Source organism: Pseudopipra pipra, chromosome 2, assembly GCF_036250125.1.
Source record: "Pseudopipra pipra isolate bDixPip1 chromosome 2, bDixPip1.hap1, whole genome shotgun sequence".
NCBI classification, from domain to species: Eukaryota; Metazoa; Chordata; class Aves; order Passeriformes; family Pipridae; genus Pseudopipra; species Pseudopipra pipra.
Window position 1 is genome coordinate 7995242 of NC_087550.1, and position 16296 is coordinate 8011537.

At 46.5% G+C, this 16296-nt stretch overlaps 1 protein-coding gene across 6 annotated transcripts in view; it reads right to left on the minus strand.

Annotated features, from left to right (window-relative positions):
* The window catches only part of TIAM1 (TIAM Rac1 associated GEF 1), a 163406-nt gene that overhangs the window by 38414 nt on the left and 108696 nt on the right, over positions 1–16296 (minus strand). For all 6 annotated transcript variants that reach the window (XM_064643904.1, XM_064643900.1, XM_064643899.1 and 3 more), the window contains 5 exons: positions 14810–14956; positions 12676–12750; positions 11501–11671; positions 5565–5669; positions 3445–3526 (listed from right to left, as the gene is read on the minus strand). In XM_064643904.1, coding sequence (XP_064499974.1) covers positions 3445–3526; positions 5565–5669; positions 11501–11671; positions 12676–12750; positions 14810–14956 — 580 coding nt within the window. The remainder of the gene's footprint in view (positions 1–3444; positions 3527–5564; positions 5670–11500; positions 11672–12675; positions 12751–14809; positions 14957–16296) is intronic.

The window sequence follows — 16296 nt, forward strand, 5'->3', positions numbered from 1 at the left end:
TTACTGAGCTACTTGGAACCTGCATGTGAGCTCCTTGGGCTGAATCAAATGAAATTTGTGAAGCTCACTCAGCACTCCAGCCTTGGCAGAGAGAAAACCCCTCAACTAAAAGAGCAGCTGTAAAATATAGTAGTTACTGGCTGTCATCACCACAAAGCCTACCTGGAAAATCCTTATCCAGAAGCATAGCAGAGCATGCCCAAGACAGCAGTTTGAGTCAGCTCAAATGATCAGTTCCCAATACCACCACCCTTCTGCCACTGAAATGCCGGTGTGGAGCCAAACACCACACAGTTAAAACCAGGTTGAGCTGCAGCTCACTGGGGCTTAACTGTGAGGAGACCAGAATGCCCAAGCAGTCCCAAGCTCTACCTCTCCTATGGGGAAAGGCTGAGGGAGTTGGGATTGTTCAGCCTGGAGAAAGAGAAGGTGACCTAATTGCAGCCTTCAAGGACCTGAAGGGAGCCCACAAGAAAGATGGAAAGAGACTATTTCCAAGGGCCTGGAGAGACAGGACAAGGGGGAATGGCTTCAAACTGACAGACAGCAGGGTTAGATGGGATATTAGGAAGAAATTCTTCCCTCTGAGGGTGGTGAGGTCCTGGCACAGGTTGCCCAGAGAAGCTGTGGCTGCCCCATCCCTGGAATGTTCGAGGTCAGGTTGGACTTGGAGGGCTTGGAGCAACCTGGGATAGTGGAAGGTGCCCCTGCCCTTGGTAGGGGGTGGGACTGGATAAGCTGTAAAGGACCCTTCCAACCCAAACCATTCTGTGATTCTATGATTCCTCTGTGATCAGACCTCTGCCTCCTTCAATCCATCAGGTTTAAATGCACATGTAGTTGCTTCTTAATTCATCTCCCAGTCCTACCCATAAATCCTGAGCAGTTATTCCTGGCAGAAAGGGTGTAAGGAGCAATTAAACATGTTGTGCTCAGCTTTAAGGGATGAGAGATGGGCAAGGATAAACTGTTTTATTTCCACAGCTGTGGCAGTGTCTGGGTCTCAAACACAATTTGCAGCAGCAGCACGTCTGTCTCACAGCAGTGCCAGTGCTTTTGCTGCCACCCAGATGAGAAACACCTCAGCCGAGTGTGTGTGTGTGTGTGTATATATGTGTGTGCAGTTTGTATATACACATGTATAGTAGGAATGCAGAGTTTCCATCTGGCTCAATTCCACAGGGGCTCCACACAAACACGTGTACTGGCATCACAGGGGAGGAAGGGCAGGAGTGGGTGGAAGCAACAGCGATTGCATAAGCTGGCATTCCTGCCAAAAACATTATTATCAAACTGTGCATGGACTCTGAAACACAGGTGGGAAGAGATGGGTGGTGACCCAGACAGAGCCTTCTCTTCACTGCAAAGTTTTGATGACAGGAGAACAAAAGTCTGCAGCTCTGAGTGCTCGTGGCCTCACTGAACCAGCACAATACCTGAACAAATCCACCTCCAGATAATCCCCTCAGCCCCCTGTGAGAGCCAGCTGCTGATAAACATGCCAGCACCTTCCTGGGACTTAGAGGGGCTGGAAACCACTGGTTCTTACTGCTGGTGCACCCTGATTTCTGCCTGTACAGTCTTGGCAAAGAGGGAAAAAGTACCAGCAAAAGAGGCAAGAACATACATGCCCAGGCATCAGCAACAGCATCCCACTGAGAGATCCAACACTGGCAAGGTCCAAAACACTGGCCACACACTCCAGGACACAGGCACACTGGTGGGAGTAGAAACACTACAAAACATTCCCAGGTGGGCTTGCCCTGTGATGTGGTGTTGGAACAAGACGATCTTTAAGGTCCCTTCCAACCCAAACTGTTCCAGGATTGCGTGATTTCAGCACAAGCTTGTCACTGTATGGACACACAGCACTGCTTCTATGAGAAACAGATTACAGAAATTCCTCTGCCATTTAGAGGCAAAGTAAGTTTCGCTATTTTCTTCCAATGAGAGAAAATCCAGGTTTTTAGGGTGCTTTTAGCATTCCCTCCCCCCAGGGTCAGAGCCACTGCACAGCCACGTCCCACATCTCACAGAGCTGATCTCATTTTACAGGACATGACAGTGCATTTCACGGTCTTTCCCATTTATCACTTGGAAAAAAAAGAAGAAAAAGAAATAAACAGGAAATGCTACAACACCCCCAACACTCACAGTGCTTTCAGGCACAACATAATTATCAAACCTGGGGGCCATCCCTCCAACTGGTTAATACTTCTTTCTTAGGCCTTCAATATTCAAGCCACAGTCAGAGCCACTGCTTTGTAGCAGAGCTCAGTGTTCAAATGGCCTGCAGCTGTATAATAAGCAGTTTGGGGACTCAGAATTATTCTAGTCATTGAAACAGAGTATTTAGATAAACAGCAGAAAGATGCAGATTGGCTTCCTGCAGGGTAGGCTGCACAGATAACTTTAAAACACACCCCAGAACTGTAATTGCCAGACCAAAGGGCAAACTCACCAGGCTGGAGGTCTGTAACCTGAAATACTTGAAAGCTAAAAGGAGTATGAACAGCCTACATAAAGATGAGAGATTTTGCTGAAATTACACAGGGAAGACTTCCTCTGCTTTATGTTTTGTGCACAGATTGGTCGGATGTGTCAGGTTCCGGCTCCAGGTGTCCACGGGACATCCTTGAGGGCTGGGGCCAGGCTCCCCCAGCCTTGGGAATGTTGGGGTGAGGCAGGAACCCACCTTGGCAGGTGGGGAAAGAGGTGGAAAGCCTGTCTTGGGACAGCCACAGACCTCGAGATGCCCCCTACCCACAGGGATGCTCCCAGCCGTGTCCTTGTCATGATGCTGGGTGGAGGGAGTGAGGGGGTGGGAAAGGCGGAAGGAGTGAAGGGGTGGGAAAGGTAGAAGGAGTAAGAAGGTGGGAAGAGGGAAAGGAGTGAGGGGATGGAAAAGGTGGAAGAAGTGAAGGGGTGGAAAAGGTGGAAGAAGTGAAGGGGTGGAAAAGGTGGAAGGAGTAAAGGGATGAAAAAGTGAAGGGTGAGGAGGTGGGAAGGGTGGCAGGACCGAGGGAGTGGGAAGCCCTCCACCCTGCTGGCACTGCTCAAAGCCCCAGCGCCAAGCCCACGGCAGGGCCCCCCTGAAGGCACTCCCGTGAGAGGTGGCAGCTGGCAGAGGATGCCGTTTGCCACCTACACCTTCTGTGGGTGGTGTTTTGGAGAAACTACAAGAACAAGCAAACATTTGTCCTTTCTGCCACCATAGCTCTCGTTGGAGAGCTGCACATCCTCCAGATCCAGCACTGGGAAAAGCCGCGCTCCATGCACCACGAATAAAACTGCCCTGCTCTGGGGCAGGTGGATGCTTTCTGTGCAGGCTCAGGAATCAGATGTGCTCTTCCTTCTGTGCTCAGCAGACCTTTCAGGTGTATCAGTGAATAGCACTGGAACTGACTTGGGAGAAAAAGAAAAACGAGCCAAGGAGAAACTCACCATAAATATCGGAGGATGCATCAGACTTCTCGATCTGAATGTGCTGTGTGATTTTCTGACAGATTTCTATCTCTTTGTACAGCTGAACAGAAGAAAAACAAAAAAGCACACACAAAAGTATGTTACTGTGGGAGGACATGTCAATTGAAATCATTTGGAACGGCTTTTTGGTTTTTAATTACAGATGGAAAAAAGGCACCATGGTCATTATTTATCAAACAGTTTTTCTCCACCTGTGTGAGGTGCATCAGTAGCATCACTAAGCTTTGCTGTTAGAACACAGCTAAAGAAAGGGAAGCAGTGCTTTACTACCATCATCATAACAGCAAGGGTACATCTAATTCCCTCAGTCAGTAACATTTTGAGTGCAATTTCCCAATTTATGGGTAGTGATAATTTAATATTTTTCTATTATTTTAATGAAGACATTGCAGGAATTCAATTATGAAAGAGCATTAAACTCACAAGGAGGGATTTTGTTTCTTAAATACATTTCCTCATTGTCAGAGGACAATTTACTATGTCTTAGCATGACATTTCACCTTTAACACCTCAGTGTTTATTTATAACCAAACGAAGCCCCCAAGTCTTTGAAATGGTCATTAACATCCTTCCTGGGAGCCCAGCACAAATTCACACTTAGGTAAGAGCCCAGAAGCCCCTCCACCCAGGTGCAGTTCCCTCTGCCTTTCAGCACTTAGGTACCAAACCACCCCTTTGTCTTCAGAAAAAACCATACCCCAGGTGAATGAGAGCCCACAGGTGAATATTAATTCTGCTTCCACACTGCTAGGAGTGTGGAAAAAAGCAATTCACAATAATTAACATCTTGAAACTAAGTGACGTCAGCGCTTGGACTGAAGTATGTAAACCATTCCTTTAAAAAGAAGAGGAACCTAAGTTTCCCTAATAAAAATACAATTTTATTTTATTTCCTTCTTCTATCAGCACTTCCACATCTGTTCAGCTGCAAAAGTCAGGTGTTACAGAACAGCTCATGGAAGTAACTCCAACTTTCTCATGAAACAAGCACACACATACAAGTGTGTGTTGCTTTAATATTAGTACATTAGACATATTCCTGCAGCACTCATCTATCAGCACTTACACAGTCCCAATGACTGATTTTGGGGTTAATTTCATTTTACCAAAACAAACAATAAGTGGTGACTATGTCAATCCTACATCCTCTCAACACAAGACAAGTCACCTCCCAGGCAAGGAAAGCTAAAATCTGTCTCCTCTGAGTTTTAATTTTTCCCAACTCTATTTCACTTCCCAGTCTTAGCACTCCACTAGCACTTTCTCACACTTTTTTTTTTGTTGTTGTTGTTGACAGTGTTAATGGAAAATCCCAGAACTTCTTTGCTAAATGAACAAAAGCCCCCATAACTAGCAAAGTTTTACTTTTTTATAAGTAAAACAGCCACCAGTGAAAAGGAGTTTAAAAAGCTTTACAGCGTGCATGTGTAAAAATCACAGAGTTAAGCATGACACTAATCCTGTTTGGTCTTTTTTTTTAATCTCTCATGGCAAAATTCCTTTGAAGTCTGCTTTTGAGATGAATGAGATGAAAACAGCCGACTGAAGCAATTAAGAAAGTATATTCTCACACATAGCTCCTGAGCTTTTTAACCTCGGTGTTTATCTTCCCATTAAGAAAAATAAAACAAAAAAAAGAACACCAAAAACTCACCAAAAGAAAAAAAAACAACAGCTTGTGTATTTTCCCCCTCTTTAAAAATCAAAGTGACTGTGACAACAAGTGCTCAGGCCTCAACACTATGTCTTTAAAACCCCCATGGACAATATGAGCAACAGGAAAAGACAACCTTGAGGGAAGTTAAGCTTAAAAGTAACATTAAAGTGACTTTCACACATTACCTGTGGCTGTTCCTCCTCTCTCTCCTCCACACAGACATATAACAGCACAAACATAAACTAACACCAAGGCAAGATGAAATGTTTGCAGAGATTACTGTAGGCCAATTTGCTATGGTCTGCAAAGCACCACAATTGCAAGCTAAAAAGCATAACTCTGTGTTACACAATGCCAGATAAACACTAATTAACAGCGTCCTACCAAGTGCCATTTAATTTTGCCCAGTGGGTTGCATTACCAGTTCATAGATCTCCTCCTCTGGCTTTGGTACATAGAACTGGAGCTGGTTCTCCACGAGGAATTTGAGCCGCAGGTAGTGAGCAGAGACATCCAGTTGGTGGGTCTGCAAGAGACAGGGAACAGGCTTCAGAGGGGAAAAAAAAATGCCTTAATCACCTACTCAGAGAGTGGCCTGACCCTCACAGGCACAGAACTGCCCCAGCACCACCTTCCACCACGACCTGAATAAGACCCTGGACCTCCTCCTCTTCCTCATGAATGAGCATCCATTCATTTATTTACCAACTGAGCAGGGTGCTGAGGGCACTCTGAGCAGCCCCTGCTGACCTGGCAGTTCTGCTCTCTCCCAGGGTACTCCAGAAATAATCAGAAGCCTCAGAGCACACCTTTGAATAAAAGCAAACTGTAAAAGGATATTTCAAATCACAAGGAGGTAAATAAATGTTCTGCTAACAGAGAAAAATGTAGCAGGAAAGCTGTTTTCTCTTTGGTTTGGGTTTTTAGTGTCTTTATAATATAGTGTATAAGTAGGATGTGGCAGATTTCAAGCAAGGTTAATAAAAAACAGAAAATCTGCATGTCCTCTAAATTCAAACCAGCCCAGGATACACTGGCTTTATAAGGCCAAAAGAAGCCAAGAGTTGCATCCTGGATTACATCCCAGTGGAAACAGGTCACACCATTTTAATGAATTAGTTATAATTAGCTGAGGATAGAGCATTTGGTCTGGGAGATGTTAACGACCTTTTCTCAGCATGATTAATAAGCTTGATTTAAGCAGAGGTTAATGCAGTGTGTAATCAAAACACATTAGAATTATGATAAACACAAAGGATGTCATTCAGAAGTTACTTTCAAAGTTCATAAACTGTTGGTTACACCTAATGAGAAACCCCAAAGTGATTCACCCATACAGGAGGCAAATTCTCCTCACTGTCACTTCTGAAATCCCATTATTAAATGCTTTCATACATCAGCCTTCTCATTTTATACCAAGAAATTGCCAACCTTTCCCAGGTTGTGCTAAAAACAATGGCTCATCTGAAAATTCATGCAAGAACTTCGTTATTGCCTGTTTATCATGTTTTTTAAAGCCTGGCTTATCCAGTTCAAGGCAAGATGATGATACACCAGCACTCAGCTGACTGATCACAGGTGATGAGTAATGTACTCCAAGGGGCCTGTGGAAAAGATCCCAGAGTGACCCTTCAGCAAACAGAGGATGGTGAATGCTTTGGAAAGTCTAGATTAGCCCAGGAATAAAAACAGCTACCAATACTAATAATTTAAAAAAAAAAAAAAGCAGACCTATTGCTGCACTCTACAGTGCTACATTCAAGTATTTCCTATTCAAAGATCAAATTATCCTTGTATGAAATTGAGTATCTGAAATGGAATAACCTCCGTAATCCAGGCAAATTCCTAGTTAATTAAATAAAGAATCTGAAATCTATCAAGGGCCAAAAGAAAAACAGCTGAATGTAGGAGACCCTTACTCTCTCTCCTTTTCTTTTTTTTTTTTTCTTTCTGGAAAGCATTTTGAGTGCTTTGCTCATTGATTAATGCTGTTTTCACTAGTTTCCTCTCTTTCCGACACATGTACAAGCACCCCAGAAATTAAAAGGAAGGAGAATTGGCTTTAAGGGTTCAGAAATTACACAGAGGAGTCCTAGATTCTTTTCTGATCAGCTTAGATACAAACTGAGGAGTGCCTTGCACACCACTGACTGCACACCCACATCTGGGGGGAGAAGTCTCTGGTAAGCCTCTCTGAAAGTCCATGAAATGCTTCAGCCATTTACAGCAACACCAGCGGGGAAAAATGCTCTGTGGAAAAACCACAGTAGCAGAGGAAGGAGCCAGGCAACCTGGCAGCTCCTGCTGCCACCATGGGGCATCTTTTCGGGGTCTCCTGTGCCAAAGCTCTTGTACATTTGCTGCATTTCACAGAATCAGGGAATCACAGACTGGTTTGGGTTGGGAGGGACCTTAAAGATCATCTCATTCCATTCCCCTGCTGTGGGCAGGGACACCTTCCACTATCCCAGATTGCTCCAGGCCCTGTCCAACCTGGCCTTGGACACTTCTAGGGATGGGGTAGCCGCAGCTTCTCTGGGCCAGCACCTCACCACCCTCATAGGGAAGAATTTCATCCCAATATCCCATCTATCCCTGCCCCCTGGCAGTTTGAAGCCATTCCCCCTTGTCCTGTCACTCCAGGCCCTTCTGAATAGTCTCTCTCCACCGGTTTTGTTGGCTCCCTTCAGGTCCTGGAAGGCCACAATTAGGTTACCCCAAAGCCTTCTCTTCTCCAGGCTGAACAATCCCAACTATCCCAGCCTTTCCTCCCAGCAGAGCTGCTCCATCCCTCTGATCCTCTTGGTGCCTCCCCTGGACTCTCTCCAGCAGCTCCATGTCCTTCCTGTGCTGTTCCCCAGGGCTGGAGGCAGCTCTGCAGGGGGGTCTCACCTGAGGGGGCAGAGGGGCAGAATCCCCCCCTTCCCTGCTGCCCAGGCTGTGGGGATGAGCCCATCAGGCCAGGCTGGTCAGGCAGAGCTGTGCCAACCCCTCCATGGCACTGAGCAAAGCCCAGGGTGGGCAGAGACCCCCACCCACAGTCAGGTATTCACGTCACATCCAACAGCGACTCTGAACGTCCTTCCCTTGCAGAGGAGACCCAAAGGGATGCTTTCCAGCCTGCCCCAGGCTGGCAGAAATCACCACCTGCTGTAGAGGGACAGGAATTTATCCAGTCTGGAGCCTCCAGGCACTGGGTACAGGCCAGGAGTTGCCTTAGCTCAGCCACCCCAGGCAGAGCACAGCATCTGCTAGAGAGGCCACGGGATAAAACATACATATTTTGAGCCACTCATTTCTTCCAAGAAACACCATCAGCTGAGGTGGATGCCATCAATGCACTACACTGCAATCCCACCCAAGTCAGGAATGAGAACCATCACCACTAAAGCTGTGATGGTGCAGCCCATGGGCCACCCCATTTAGTTAATTGACATTCCCACAGCTGCCCCAAGGCTTTTGTCTACCTCAGAATTTGACATTAAAGTGTCTCAAATAGGGGCACGATTTTCTACTGAAGTGAAAGGAAAAGGTCTCTGTAAGTGGACACAGGCAGTCTGCCCTAAAAGCCAAACCATTAACCCACTTTTTTGTTGCTAGGAGCTGCATCCATATGTGGGAAGGTGGGAGTAGAAACAGGGCAGCTTTAATGATATGAATATCCTTTTGAGACCACCCAAAATACCTTTTAGCAGTCCAAATAAGCTGCTTGGTTTATTTATTTCTCTCCTAATAACTCTGGCTATGTCTGGACTAAATTAAGCAGCAAACCCAATTTAAAACACAACTCCACAGCTTAACCAAGGTGCTCTTGCATAAGAATTTCCAGCCAGGGGTTTGATCAGATTCAAAAGGATCAAGTGCTGTCATGGGCTGGCACACAAAGCCCAACTGCTCCCCCATTTGGGCTCCTTTCTAGTCAAAGAGAGGGACAGGAATGTTCTTTCAGCATCACAGAAACACAACAGCCACCCCACTGTATTACTCTGGCATCACATTCCAGCCCAAGCTTTCCCAGCAGGAAAACACCAGCTCAAAATCAAAGTAAGCCCACAGAGCAGCAGGCTCAAGTAACTTCTCAGAGACTTTGAGCACAAATCCAGAGACCTTGGGGGAATCTGCTTCTTGCCCCTCACACAGGTCTACTGGAACATGTAAACTGTGAGGGGAAAAAAAACCCTTTCTTGCCTCTCAATTTTTTATGCAGTCAAAGGACTAAATGCCATGTAGTCTTCTGTTCTTGATTTTTGGTGTTATTATCTCCATACTAGTTTTTGGTGTTATTATCTCCATACTGGCTCTGCCTAAATCCATACACAGTGTGTGAGTTTCCACTCAATTTTAAGACATACTTTTATGCAAATGTTAGTAACACATATACACACGTTCACACTGTATTATCACAGAATCACAGGATGCTTAAGGTTGGGAGGGACCAACTATTTCCTATCATCCATAGAAAAGCAATTTAACTCACATACACTGACTTTCCCTGCCTGCCAAGTGATGCTATTAGTTAAATATTAGGAGAAATCTTTGAGATACCACTCTAAAATATGCTTTAAACACTCCTCCCCACCAATCTTGAAATCATGAAAGTGTCACAAAGCATCCTCCAAAGCCTAACTCGCTGTACAATAACAAGCAGCAATGTTAGCATAAGAACACATTTTCTACAATGACTTGAGTGCACTTAATGTTCTCCAACAGAATAATCAAGCTCAGTTTAACAGCACAGATAGACTTAACCACATCCACAAACATGAAGAGGTTTATATGAAATGTAGAGCTTGAAATGTTTACTGTACCAGAACTTGACTGGTTCTCAGATGGCAGATGGCAAACTGATGTGAAATGATGTGGATCAGATATTAAAGGGGAAAAAATGAGCTGAATGCAAGAGACAGAAGAAAGAGATTGATTATTAAATGCTACAGAAAAGAAGGCATCCATCAGTGTTTTCCAGGCTGAAAACTCTTATAGAAAGGAAAGAAACAGATAACAGCTCTTCAAAAACACTCACCCCCCTCCCCTTCTCCTTATACACCCCCCACCCACCACAACAAACACACAGTAAGATACCAGATCCTCAGCAGGCACCTGCTGGAAGGAGTGGAACTACACCAGCTTACTCCAGCTGAGGATCTGCTCCCCCCGAGCTAATTGCTCTTACCCAAGGGAAAACATAAATCCTAAAAATAAATCATTACTAACAATGTGTCATCCAGCTTCCCTGTTATGTCTCTCTCCAAAAATGTCATCTTTTCCTGAACACAAAGCAGAGCTTTCACAAACTCTTGAACAGCACACCTGGCAGAGAGATGAGCGCACTGTGTAATTACTGGAAACAAACGCCTTTCTCTCACCTTCCCTCTCTTTGGAAGCACATGCAACATGTTCTAAAAGCTCCCAAAGTTAAGTTCTCAATAGTAATAAATATTTTCTTTTCTTTTGCTGTTGTTGCTGTACAAAGCAGCCTCACTTTTCAGAGCAGCACGTGAGACGAGTCGGGTCTCGCTCCCAGGCAGAGCAGAAAACACACATTATGTAGCTGCCAGATCTGAAAGCCTGTATTTAATTTGTCAAAGTTTCCAACTCTTTAGAGATGTAACTCTTTTTAATGGCCAAATGTCTCTGATACTTCATCTGGCAGAGAAATCCAGGTGGTTTTTCTTCCCCCCCCCCCCCCCCCCCCCCCCCGACTCAAAAGCAGATAAAAGCCTTCCTCTCTCCCCTCCTGCCACCCACACGAGGCAAGTCTGACTGCAGTGCAGGCAGCAAACACAGGCCTCTTCTCCTACTCCTGGTGCTGCTGCTTTCCCCAGTGCCAGTCAGAGGGGAAGGAAGGGGGAATGGCACGTGGGAACAGGCCACCCTGGCACCTGGGAAGGGGTGAGATCACCTCACTCGCCTGGCAGAGGAGGGAACGGGCCGTGGGAGGGGTGGCAGGGGTGGGGACACCAAGGTGGCCAGGTGGCTACACTACCACGGTGTGGGGTGTCCAGCGGGCTGGGAGCCAGGGTGTTGAGGGTCCCACACACAGCTTGGTCTCCACTGGAGAGGTGGGTGGCCCTTGACAGGCAGCAGCCAGGGTGTGAAGGCACTCAGAGGCTCTTGCACAGCAGTCAGAGTGGGAAAGGCAAAACTGAGTCTGCCTGTCCCTGCACCCGTGCCAAGCTCAGCTCCAGCTGCAGGAAATTCTCTGCTGCGGTCCCAGCACAGACATTTCAGTATAATTCATGTTCTTCATCCAACACCGAACTGATCTCCCAACACAGAGCAGTGCTGAAGCTCCACAGAAAGGGCTCAGGGTCACAGGTATCTCACCCCACTCCAGGTCACACTGGCAGCCTTTACCTTGCAGATCATCTCCAGTACGTCCCTCGTGGTGTCCCCAGGACGGATGACGGTCAGGGCAGGCTGGTTGTTGGGCAGGCAGAACCACGAGGGCGTGAAGTACTCGTGAACCCAAATGTCACAGTCGGGGTTGTGCTGATGGACACTGCTCAGTGCCACTTCTTTCTCCCTCTAAATTACAGACAAAGTCCACGATGACTCTCCCAGCCAAACACAACTCCCTCTTCATCAATAACAAGTGTGAGGAGGAGCATTATGTGCTGTATCAAAGAGCCCTCTTAGAGAGAAGATGTTTTGTTCATAAGCCCAGGTTGAAGGCTTGTCTGGGCAGGAACCTGGAGTTTTCCCTGAGCAGAAGAAAGTGTGCCTTCCCATGCCACCCACACAGCTACACTGGTGCAATGTGCTTCTCCTGGGATTTCACCCTATGGCTGCTGGGAATGCTAGGAATGCAACAAAAAATAATAGGGATAAAAACATATTTAAATTGAAAACTGAAATGCACTGTGTTTCTGGGTAAACCAATCCGAGGCCAACAAAACTGTTGTAGGTACTGCAGTTCCTATACCTGGCAATGGCAAAAATAGCAAGTCTTAGCATTTATTTTGAATTTACTGCCTTTTATACACCTGAGTTGCACTCCAAGCTATAAATCCCCAGGAAGTGATAGGAGCTACAGAATCCCTGTTTACAGCAAGTGGGCTCATGTGGCTAAACCCAATATCCACTACATGAAGAATGTGCCTCAGCACTGTGTTAAGGTTGTTTTACAGCTGACTTTCTCTGGGGAAAGAGAAAGTAGCTGCAATTGGGGCTGCAAATGCAGGAACTCACGGAAGCAAATGCAAAAGCTCAGGGAAGCACTCAACAGAGAAAGCCCTGTGCTTCATAGTTGTACCAACCCTTAATTATGAAAACCCCATATGGCCACCAAAAGGAGCCATCTTCCAGAGCCAGAGACATCCAGGTCCTCCTGTGGGCAGGCATTTCCCTGGCTAACAGACCTCTGGGTCTGGCACCTCCAGCTGCCCTTTTGGTCGTGGGCAACCAGCTCAAACCCTCCCAGAGAAGCTCCAAGCCCTCCAGAGCACAGAGGGTCCTCTCCTCTCTCATCCCAGAGTCAATCCTTGCATGGAGACTGGCTGCAAAGGAGGCAGCTGGAGAGCTGGGGTTACCTTGCCATCCGGGACTGTGTCGTCAAAGATCCCTTCCAGGGATTTCTTTACTGAGTCGACTCCTTCACCAAACACCTGAGGGAAAAGAGTGAATGTGCTTTGAAACACAAACGTCTGCAGCACAGGCTAAGGGGAGAACAGTCTGTCTGACACCTCACAGAGAAATCAAACTGAAAAACACTCATCTCCAAACACAGCGAAGGAAAACAGCAGCTTGATAAAAGAGAAGGGGAGGTGAAAGACAAGCTGGTGATGGGGCATCGTGCTGGAAGATTAGAGCCCATTTCTGCTTAGAGGTCTGTCTCCGACTTCCTTGGTGAAGCTGGACTGATTTTATCTCCTTTTGTGCTCAGTTTCCCCACCTGTAAAGTGTGGGAATGAACACTTTCCCACTTCTGCTAAGGCTGAGAAATCAGAAGGGCTCTGCTTCTGGCTGGCTTTGTAATAACCCAGCTGCCAAAACGTACTTAGCAAACATTCAAGCACCACAAGTCAGTGTAACCCTTCTCTAATGAAATAAGAGCTGGTAACCCAGCACGAGCCACAGAGCCAAAATCAACAGGACTCCATGCAGGAGGAACGGTTGAACGGGAATATTTACGGGTTCCACCCCAAATCAGCACAGGACTCCATCAGATGGGCAAGCAGGGTTCTTACTGCAGCAGAAGCTTGTAATTAAAACTGAAAAGTTAAGTTTTACAGCTCCACATCACCACTGCTTGAGGATCAAGTTGCTGGTTTGGCTGTTAACTATTCCATGGCTAAAACGAAGCAGGGCCATGCAGGATGGGAGACGGTCTCTGCCCTTCAGGGATTTACAGTTTGCTCCTTCCAATGGGCAACACTTCGCAGGATGCAAAGGAAATGTGTGCAGGCACTGCATTTAGACATTCTGCCACTTCCCCAGAATTTTACATTTTCTACAACTCTCTCAAGTATGACTTTCCTTTAACCTGGAACAGAACCCTTTCCATGCCTGTGCTTAGTGAGGAGCGAGGGGGGCAGGGGTGGGGGAGGCAGCGTGAAGAATGCAATTATCCCCCCTGAAAGGAAAAACAAAAGGGTGAGATCAGGGGGAAAAAAACAGGCTTGCACACACAGCATGGGCAGGATCTTAGTTCAGGACAAGGGGCTTGTGTTTGATTTGGGGCAAGTAAATACAAAGCAACAGGGATGCTGCAGCATCAAAACAAGGAATTGGGAACGCACTCATGGGAATCATCTGCTGCATTCCAGATAAAACCCTGAGCTTCTGCTCAGCCACTAAATATTAGGTGAACTTTTAATGTCTGGCTGAAAACAAGCTCAACAATTCCACAGCATCCATCCTCTGCTGAGCAAAACAAACACCCACTGCTGCCTTAACAAACGGCAGAAGAAATCACGGGGAACAGAACGTGTGTCCCGAGCCTCTCTCCCCACAAAAACTGAGAGAAAAGAAAGAACAGCAGAGCCTACATTTCCTGCAATTAGATGAGGTATGGCTCTCAAAAATTGAAAGCTATAATTAGGGATGTTTGGGAAGAATAACAGGGAAGCACCTTCCTACCACACTGAAACATGTTTTCTAGAGAAAGATCTGGGCAGTGACTGGGTGGAAACATTGCAACTTTTGCTTTTTTTATAAATCTGAGGCAAAACAAGGGCTGTCCCTACTAAATGTAAAGCTTTTTGTCACTTTAGGAAGTTTTCACCCAGCTCAGCTACATTTAAAGTATTGTACAAACTTGTAGTTTTAAATTAAAAATAACCAAATAAGTCTGCATTATTATTTTCCTTTCAAAGTTGCACCTGTTTTACACATGAAGCTTTGTTGCTCCTGAGATTAGGGACAGCACCTCCAGCAAAAGCAGAGGCAGCGAAAATGCAACAACAGGAAGAATACAACCAAATCAGCTAAAGAAAGGGCAAACTCCAAACCTTTGACAGGAGCTGCTCTACACTGATCTGCAATTACAGTCCTGATTTCTGAAGAGGATGAGGAATGAGATGACTACACACCGTGAAAGATTAACCAGGCAAGGCTAAGGCTGGGTGTGGAAGTGCTTGATGCAAGTGACTCTGTGCGAGCTGCATTCTGCACACTAACAAACAGCCTTGAAAATATCAGTATCACAGGCTTCCCCACCCTTACCTGATTAATGCTTGGCCTCCCTTGCTTTTTCTTCGAGGTAGTATCCAGCCCCCAAAGAGAAGAAAACCTGCTTCTCCGTTTGCTGGCAGATCTGGACATGGCCTGTGTCCTTCTCCTCACTCCCGACTCCCCTGTGCGAGCCGCCACCTGTCAATGCCACATGCTTTTAAAATCAGAGGTTACAGCATCCTACCTCTGCCAAACAGTAGAATCTGGTTGGGAAAAAAAGGTAAATCCTATGGCAAAAGAGTGTATTCACTCCAGGCACAGTGGTGATGCTGCCAGGCCACTGCCTTCTTCTTGCAATTTAACTTATATCTCCCAACATCAAACATCAAAAACTGACATGGACAGTACACCCCCCCCCCATTTTTTGGCATTTAATCTGAGATATTTTAAAGCAGCCTAATCATCACAGAGCAAAGCCTCAGCACCAGTGAAGGGGTTTGGTTTTTCATTTGTGGGTTGTTTTCTTTTTTTCTTTTGTTCTTTTCTTCTTTTCCTGACAAGGTTTCAAAGCTGGACACATGAAATCTGAGATATCCAAACTTATCTGTTGCTTCCCAAAAACTCAGTCTTCCTCTCTGCTCTTTCCTGTGGAAACACTCTGGGCATCCTGGAACTGACTCATAACTGCAGCAAGGCCAGATAAAAGCTTGCAAGGAGGTCGTGGCATTTAAAAACCTGCACTTCCTTAAAAGACAGTCACATCTGAAGGAGTGAGCAAAACACAGGAAGGGACAAAATGACCCTTTCAATCAGAGCCGTGTTAACTGCTGGGGTGCTTCAAAAATGGCCAGTGGCAACCCCTTCGGAGCAAAAAGACATTTGCCTTTGCTGAGCCCAACTCTCTGAGGGGTGGTGAGGAAACTCTGGTGGGAATCAGTGTGACATTAGTCAGAGGGGAAGTGTTTGGGCCCAGCTGGAAGCAGATTTCCCACCTGGAGGTGGCCTCAGGAGAGAGAGCTCCTCTCCTGCCAAAAAGGGAGTGGTAGGGGATGGCAGGTGTGAATGTGAGGCAAGGCAAAGCCAGCCAGACAGACAGACCCGCCCTGCCGACTCGGCCATAGCTTCCTGGAACACCTTGGGACTGGGTTCCCACAGCCGAAACCAGCACAATGGGACTGTCAAACATTTGGCAGCCCCAGAGGGAACACCCAAATCTCAGCGATGCCCCGAGCTACGGAGCTGAGGAACTGGTTGTTTGGGTGCAGCAGACCCAAGGCCTCATCCAAAGCTGGGAAGGACAGAAGGTTGGCTGGTGTATCCAGGGAACTGCGTGAGGAATGGTGGTTCTCCTTGGGAAACTTGGAGAAATCAAGCGAAAGAACTTAAACACTACTGTAGGTGTCTCCATTTCCACAGCCTGGACTTGTGAGATGTTCTCTAGCTGTACCTGGGACATCTGTGCACAGGCACCCGGGATAACTCGGCACATCCTCGGAGTACAGTCCTCAGGAGAGTTAGGGATGCCACACTACCACCAC